Source organism: Manis javanica, chromosome 6 (genome assembly GCF_040802235.1).
Source record: "Manis javanica isolate MJ-LG chromosome 6, MJ_LKY, whole genome shotgun sequence".
In the NCBI taxonomy this organism is placed as follows: Eukaryota; Metazoa; Chordata; class Mammalia; order Pholidota; family Manidae; genus Manis; species Manis javanica.
This window is the reverse complement of record NC_133161.1, coordinates 6,013,477-6,022,019: the sequence shown is the minus strand read 5'-3', so window position 1 is coordinate 6,022,019 and position 8,543 is coordinate 6,013,477. Positions and strand designations below refer to the sequence as shown.

General features: G+C 46.2%; 1 protein-coding gene across 9 annotated transcripts in view; it reads left to right on the top strand.

The window, feature by feature from the left end:
* The first annotated feature begins 2,562 nt into the window (after window positions 1-2,562).
* ZNF862 (zinc finger protein 862) overlaps window positions 2,563-8,543 on the top strand; it is a 40,995-nt gene continuing 35,014 nt past the window's right edge. For 2 of the 9 annotated variants that reach the window (XR_012132057.1, XM_073238241.1), the window contains exon 1: window positions 2,565-3,090. Coding sequence is in view for 3 of the 9 variants with exons in the window: in XM_073238241.1 (XP_073094342.1) it covers window positions 2,788-3,090 (303 nt within the window). In the remaining 6 variants the exon portion in view is untranslated. The other 7 variants (XM_073238248.1, XM_073238242.1, XM_073238247.1 and 4 more) reach the window with 7 other exon arrangements.

Here is an 8,543-nt window from a genome sequence, read left to right as displayed (position 1 = left end):
GAGGATTATTTCTTTGACATATCTTCTTGTAGAGTACCTTAAGTATGTATAGGTTTTAAACTAACTAATTTGCACACACATATTAACATAATAGGAATATGGTGACATAAACAAAGCAAATCTACAATTACCATCCATGACCTCATCTTGCACCTAGGCTGGCTCACCTGCACAGGCTTGTTGGGACGTCTTGGTGCCAGCAGGCGTGGGAAGTGCCTGGCAGGTGCCTGTTTCTTGTTAAGTACCTGGGGTATGATAACCCGAAGCCACACCCCGTGGCAGGTGAGAGAGAAACAGACGGAAAGCAGCTGTCAGGCCTGGGTGCAGCACGAGCCAGGAGCTCACCTTTGCTCTGGGCTTCTCCCCACCACTCCTCCCCCCTCTTCTGCCAGGGTGCTCTGGCTGCCCCCACTCCAGTTCCATCCTTCCTGGCCTGACCACTGTGCCTATTTTGCTAGTGCATCTCTCCCTCACTTGTATTTAGGAGGTGATTTTTCAAAGCGCTGATGGCTCCACTGAATGAGGCTGTGACTGCCCCTCACATGATCACCATTTGCAGCAGCACTGACCCCTCCTCCCATGCCCACCCAGCCACTCCATGCCCTGGCACTAGCATATCCCAAATAAAGTGACATACCAAGCAAGACCATGTGCAGAGTCTGCATATGGAGTGCAGAAGAGAGAGAGAGGAAGGGTGGGTCTGAGCCCCTTGCCTGGACCTGCCCAAGGACTGTCTCCTGGGGGCCTCTGCAAATCCACCATGCTGGTGAGCTTGGGCAAGGCACTTACATATCTGAGCTTCATCTTCCTCTGTAGCAGGTTGAATATGAAGTCTGAAATTCTCTTGTATTAGACCGCTCTAGTGCTCAGGTCACATCCCTCTTTTTAAAAGCTTTATTGACGTATCATTACATACTATGAAATTCACCCACTTTAAGTTTATGCTTCAGTGACATATAGGAAATACACATAAAGTTGCACAAACATCCTTACAATCCAGTTCTAGACATTTCCATAATTTCAAGCCCCTCTGCAATCAATTCTTCCCACCTCCAGCCCTAGGAAGCCACTAGACTGCTTTCTACCTCAATAAATTGCCTTTTCTGGACATTCAATATAAATGCCTGGCTTCTTTCAATTAGTGTGATGATTTTGAGGTTCATTCACATCATAGAATATATCAACAGCCTGGTTCCTTCCCTCTCCACCCCCTCCCGGAAGTGTTTGGCAGAAAGACAGATATGAGCAGGATAAAAAGAGGCTGAGGCTCACCAAGAACCCAGGAAGTTAATCGGATAAGGCCAGAGAGCCAGCGATAACTCAGAGGATTAACTAAATGAAGCCACAGGGACCGAGAGTGACTTGAAGGGCACAGGCACTCTCCAGATGACAAAAATTCCCCAGATAAAAATGTCAGAACACAGCCCATGTCTTTAATCCTCCAATCAGATCAAGCCCCCAGGGCTAAAGAATGTCAATCAAGGACTTCTCTGCCCTGCCAAAAACCCTGTAAAAAGCCTCACAGTAAGAAGCCTGCCTTTGTCTTTCTTGACTCTGGCCCACTTCTCCCTTGGAATGTAATAAAACAAACCTGACTTTATCTACCTTGACTCTAGCTTGCTCCTCCCTTGGAGTGTATTCAAATAAAACGTTTGCTCTGTTTCACTACTGTGTCTCTGCCCTTCAGTTCTTTGTTGCTGCAGGGACAAGAACCAAGGAGAATAAACTCAACCCCCAACAGAAGCAGAGCTAAAGATGAGGACTTGGTGCTGGAAAATAATCCTAGAGAGCAGACCATGGGATTTGAGAGAGTGAAGCAGGAAAAGGGAAAGAGTGATAGAAGAGAGCATTTTCGAGATCATTACTGTGGGCTGGGACTTCCTTCCACTTCTAAGAATAATGCTGAATGCCCCCCATAAAGTATATTCAAACAGTGGGGGACTGGGACATTCAGCAGCAGCTCCCAGCTGAGGGTTGCCATGAGAAGCATTAACTATATCCTGTTCTCAGGCTTGCACTTGTCTCTGGTAGTTATCTGTTTTGTGGTCTGTTTCGCAAATAAACTATGAGTTCCTTAAAGGCAAAGGTTCTGTTTCATTAGATTGTGTATTCCCAAACCTTGCACAGTGCCTGACACGTGGTAGGCAACCAATGATGCTTTATGAAAGAATGTAAGAAAGAGTATTGCTCTCCTTGAAAGTCTGGAAACTTCATGGCTGATATTGGCCCTAAAAATGCGAGGGAATAGACGCAAGAAGAGGTGTAACTGCGGGGAGAGGAAATCCAGCGCAAAATATCTCTAAAACCAAAATCAGTCAAAGGGAGAAACAAAGTTTAAAACCCGTTTATTGCTTAAAACTGCAGTCTGGGGCCGTCTCTTTCCTGCTTCGGCAGAAGCAAGGAAGACCTCCCCCTAACCTCTCAGATTCAGATAAGCCCTCAGTCACTCAGGTAATTACCCACGTGTAGATGAACTACTTCTCTCCACTCTTGAGGAACGAACGCCTGTTGATATGCAGATGCACTAACGCCAGGCGAGAAATTCTAGAAATAGCACAATTTTACCCACAACAGGAATCTCGTAGCCCAATGAGAGTGTTTTGCCATTACTAAAGGGTCTGGAAGACCGCGGGGCACGGGGGAAACTTGATTTAGTAACCATTGCCCAGGGAGAAGGCAGGAGGGAAGGCCAAAAGCAAGCTGCTCGGCGTCCAATCAGGACCCCGCATTCCGGGAGCCAATAGCATTTTTGAGTGCCGCTAGCGAGACTAGACTACACTCCCCGTGATGCTCCGCCGCGTCGGGCTAAGTGGCTGCCGTAAAGCGGGTCGCGCCGCACCGCTTTGGTCCCAGCTGCGCACCTCTCGGGGATCGGCGATCTCTATCGCCCCCCGACGTGAGAGAGCCACCTCCGGGCCGCCTTCCCTCCCCGCCGCGGGCCACTCCTCTCCGAGTCCCCGGTCCCCAAGGTGGTCGCGGCGGCTGTACCGTCAGGCCAGGCCGCGGGGGGGAGGGGGCGGCCTGGAGGCAGTGGCGGGTTCAGCACGGGTCACCGAAAGCGGGGCCATGGAGCCCAGTGAGTCGGGGAAGGTAGGCCTGGAAGGGCGCTGGGGCCGCCTAGTTCCTCCCTTTAGATCCCTGATCTGGGCTGCGGCGAGGCGGGCGGTACGGGCGGAGGCCGTGCGGATGACGCAGCCTTGCAGGCAAGCACTCGCCCGCTCGCCCGCCGCCTCTTCCTCCGCACTGGGGCGGGTGGCGCGGGGAGGAGCGGACGCCCCCGCTCGAGCCCTGCGCCGGCTCCGGCCCCGCCCTCCCCGGCTGGCCGAGCCGAGCCTGCCCGCGGCCGCCCGGTGATGCCGGGGTGGGTGCTCAGTGCAGGGAGGCGAAAGTGTTTGTCGTTTTCCCACACCACCTTCATGTTCTGAAGAGGCCCAGCGTGTCTGAGGCTTTGAGGCTGGGTAAGACGCCAGGGGGAGCCAAGAGGTACGGATCCCCGAGAGGTGAGGGTTCGGCCTGCCTGGGTACCCTTCACAGTAAAGGCCTGAGAAGGAAAAGGGGAGGCATCTGACCTTTTCTTGCCAACTTTTGTTTCTAGCTCATCTACTTTAAGGGGTATCTGAGCATTGCTCAAAAGCATTCCATAAACTTGATTCAGTCTTTGGGCAGGAAGCTGTGAGCCGCGAAAGAAGGTGTGGAAAAGTGCTTGAAGGTAGAGTTAAGTGGGATCGACAGCATTGCTAGAGCTCGGAGGCAGTGTCCGCAAAGACCAGCGTGGCTGTAGGCCCTTGACGGAGACAGTGGCAGCCTCGTGGGTCCAGGTCTTTCTGGATGTTTTTTTGCTGCCCGTTCTTGAGATTGTTTCTTCGTTGACGCAGGGAATTCTCTTAAATATTTTCAAGTGCGTGCTGAGGCTCACTTAAAAAAAAAAAAAGTTCATTTAACAAACAGCGATGTGTGTGACTTATATTAAGCGAGATGCTGGAAGTACAGGATAAATATGAAGTGCCCCCTCTCCTCAAGGAGCTGTCCTGCAGTTTGCACAAGCCTGGAAAGGTTGTCCCAGACAAAAATGGAAAAGGTTAATGAGGTTGTTTTGATGCTGTAGTTTTCCCTGGAGAGACTGGGAAGGACAACGAATTACAAAAGAAGTTACTCCTCGATTTCGCATCTCTTCATACACCCCTCCACAAGCTAGAGGGGTGTATTTTCCAGATAAAACAACCTACAAAGTAAAAAAAGTCCAAGACAATAAAGCGTAACAGAACCTAACTAGAGAAAGGTTGAAGGTGAACCATATGCCAGCCTCATATGAAGCATTATAGAGGATACAAAAAAACTAAAGGAAATAGTCCTTACCCTCAGATAATATCCCCTGATTAGTTTAGATTGACCCTGGTTTAGTATGAGGGGGAGCAAAACGTAGTGGAGAAGAAGAGTTAAAAATAATTGTCAAAAGTTGGAATTAGTGATTTGAGGTTGATTTCAAGCTAACCTGTTTGGTTGTAGGCCTTCTTAGTCTTTATAGGGTGAAGAGAGAAATACAAACATTTTAGGAGATAGAGGAGAAATCTGATACCCTTTTTCAGGCCCAACCTCTAATTGAAAACTCTGAGGACTGGAAATTTCACCCTTGATTCTAGTCTTGTTTGCAGGATGTCTCAGAAAGGCCCTTCCCAAGCGCATCAGCTTTCTAACCTGGAAAATGAGAATGTTATCCAAAGATGAAATGAAGTGATTGCAAAAAAACTGGCAGTGTAAGATGTACTCCAAATGAGTGACAATAACCAGGGCCTAGGTAGAAGAGTGTGCTGTTCTAAAACGCCATTCTGAATATCCTTGTTTGGGCTCCAAGCTGGGAGAAGGGCAGACTTGGGGGGAGGGGTTTCACGTGAAGTAGTAACCTGGTCTATTCTTAGAATCTTCCTTTGGTGCTATTTTGTGGTATGTATTAACTAAAAACAATTGGCCTGTTGGATTGGATGTGGGGTATCTTGCCTGTCATTGGCAGAGTAATGGACAGAGAGGTCAGACTTTGCCCCGTCACTTTATCCCATCATCCTGTTTTTCTTTACAGCCTCCATCACTATATAAAATTCTCACATTTATTTACATGTTTCCTGACTTTACTCTCTGCTATATCCCCAGCTACAACGGTGAGGCAGTATCTGGTATTTAATAGGTTCTCAGAAAGTATTTTTGAATGAATGACTTAAAATACAGGAGCCCTTTGTTACAGGGTGAAGTGCTATGAAGAACACTGCAGTGTGACACCTGTGTCCTCTGGGGAACTGTGCTGTTGGTGCTGTCAAATAGGAATGTCCACTGGGTGTGTAGTTACTGCCTCAGGGTTTCTGGTTCCCTAGCCGCCTCTGCCTTTCCCATAGAAGTGATCCTTTCCTTCTTTTTCTCTGGATCCAGTTCTGTTACTACACTTACATAATAGTTTTGAATCTGCTTGACAGTAGAGATGGTGTCTTTCATATCTTAGGAGCATTATGCACCAAGCACATAGAAGAAATAATAAATATATGTTGAATGAAAAAATTAGGTGCCTATGAAGTACTTTCTGTATAATGTGGTGGGGAGAGGGGTGGTGATGGTGCAGGGGGTTATAAAATAAGCCAGCCAGCATAGGCCTCCTGAGAACCAGGCTCCACGAGGGAAACAAAGCCCTCCTTGCACAGGGGGAGTTGCAGTGCTTGGGCTAGGGAGCTAGCAGATCCTCAGGAAAGAGGGAGTGTGGGCGGGAGCTTGATGCGAGGGCAGACTAAGTATGTGGGAGGAAATGGGTGGAGCCCGGGAATCTAAAGGGTGTAGAGAGGAGAAAGGTGCAGCTGTTGAGTAAAGGATACTAATCTGGCTGTAGTAGAGATTCCAAGGGGGGAGTGATATGTGGACCCAAGATTAGGAAGGTGAGTTAGGTGCAGATTGAGGGGACTTGGTGCTGGGCTGAGAAGTCAGAGCTATACCCTGTAGACAGTGGGAACCACTAGAATAGAAAGTCCAGACATACAGCCTTTGCTTTGTACGTAGATAAGGAATTCCTCTTATTCAAGCAGATTTGTGTGTTCTTTACATTGTGGACAACCAGGTCATAATACTGGTTAAAAGAGGGGTGCCAGTGTTGGGTAATCACTCTTGTTGGGAAGATAACTTCTTTTATTACCTAAACATTCAGTCCTGACCACACTTTTCATTCCTGTGGGGCTCATAAGCTAGAGTGAGGGACTCGGTGGCTTTCATTATGCCCGCCTGTTCGCTAGGGAACCCTGCTTGTCCTTGGGCATAAATTGTTTAACCTGCCCCAATAGGAACAGCTTGCTTTCTAGTCCTGGTGCACAGAGATCACCTGGGATCTGCCCTCAGTGTAATCTCCAGGGTTCTCTCGCTCGTCCCTGTGCTGGTCTCTCTTTAGGCCATATCCGTGTGCCTTCTCTTGTCTGCCTGCCTTTAAGGGGAGCCCATCCTCCAGCAGGTTGTTGGAAATGTAAACACATTTTGCTTTGGAAAACACTCTCAGAGCAAATGTTGTTTAAAACATACACATTTGGCAGTGTAATCTCATTTTTGTTTTTTAAACTTCATTCATAGATACTCGTAGACAAAGGCTGGAAGATTACATACCAAATATTATTAGTAACTCTTTTTTAGTAAGGGGATCTTGGGTGACTTTTAAAAATTAAGATATCATTCATAGACAATCTTATGAAGATTTCACATAAGCAACATTGTGATCACTGCATTCACTCATATTATCGAGCCCCCCCGACACACCCTACCAAAGTTGCTGTCCATCAGCGTAGCAAGATGCCATGGGGGCTCTACTTGTCTTCTCAGTGTTACACTATCTTCCCTGTGACCCCCACACACCATGTGTGCCGATCATAATGCCCCTCAATCCCCTTCTCTCTCCCTCCCCACCCACCGTCCCCCAACCCCTCCCCTTTGGTAACCACTAGTCCCTTCATGGAGTCTGTGAGTCTGCTGCTATTTTGTTCCTTCAGTTTTGCTTTGTGGTTTTACTCCACAAATGAGGGAAATCATTTGGCACTTGTCTTTCTCCGCTTGGCTTATTTCACTGAGCATGATACCTCTAGCTCCATCCATGTTGTTGCAAATGGTAGGATTTGTTTTTCTTCTTATGGCTGAATAATCCATTGTGTATATATACCACATCTTCTTTATCCATTCGTCTACTGATGGACACTTAGGTTGCTTCCATATCTTGGCTATTGTAAATAGTGCTGCCATAAACATAGGGGTGCATAAGTCTTTTTGAGTCTAGAATCTTGTTTTCTTTGGGTAAATTCCTAGGAGTGGAAATCCTGGGTCAAATGGTATTTCTATTTTTAGTTTTTAGAGGAACCTCTATACTGCTTTCTATAATGGTTGAACTAATCTGCATTCCCACCAACAGTGTAGGAGGGTTCCCCTTTCTCTGCATCCTTGCCTGCGTTTGTTGTTCCTAGTCTTTTCGATGTTGGCCATCCTAACTAGTGTGAGGTGATATCTCATTGTGGTTTTAATTTGCATTTCCTTGATAATTAATGATGTGGCGCATCTTATCATGTGCCTGTTGGCCATCTGAATTTCTTCTTTGGAGAAATAGAGAAGTGTCTGTTCATATCCTCTTCCCATATTTTAATTGGGTTGTTCGCTTTTTGGGTGTTAAGGTGTATGAGTTCTTTATATAATTTGGATGTTAACTCCTTGTTGGATATGTTTATGGATATTTTCTCACATACCGTAGGATGCTTTTTGTTCTACTGATGATGTCCTTTTCTGTACAGAAGCTTTTTAGTTTGATACAGTCCCATTTGTTAATTTTTGCTTTTGTTTCCCTTGCCTGAGGAGATGTGCTTGTGTTTATATTCAGGAGATTTTTTGCCTGTGTTTTCTTTTAAGAATTCTATGGTTTCATGACTTACATTCAGGTCTTTGATGCATTTTGAGTTTACTTTTGTGTATGGGGTTAGAGAGTAATCCAGTTTCATTCTCTTATATGTTGCTGTCTAGTTTCACCAACACCAGTTGTTAAAGAGGCTGTTATTTCCCCACTGTATGTCCTGGCTCCTTTATTGTATATTAATTGACCGTATATGCTTGGGTTTATATCTGGGCTTTCTATTCTGTTCCATTGATTTATGGGTCTGTTCTTGTGCCAGTACCAAATTGTCGTGATTACTATGGTTTTGTAGTAGAGCTTGAAGTCAGGGAGCATAATCCCCCGCAGCTTTTTTCTTCCTTCTCAGGATTGCTTTGGCTATTTGGGGTCTTTTGTGGTTCCATATGAATTTTAGAACTATTTGTTCTAGTTCATTGAAGAATACTGTTGGTATTTTGATAGGGATTGCATTGAATCTGTAAATTGCTTTAGGCAGGATGGCCATTTTGACAATATTAATTCTTCCTGTCCATGAGCATGGGATGTATTTCCATTTATTGGTGTTTTCTTTAATTTCTCTCATGAGTGTCTTGTAGTTTTCAGGGTATAGGTCTTTTACCTCCTTGGTTAGGTTTATTCTGAGATATTTTTAAATTCT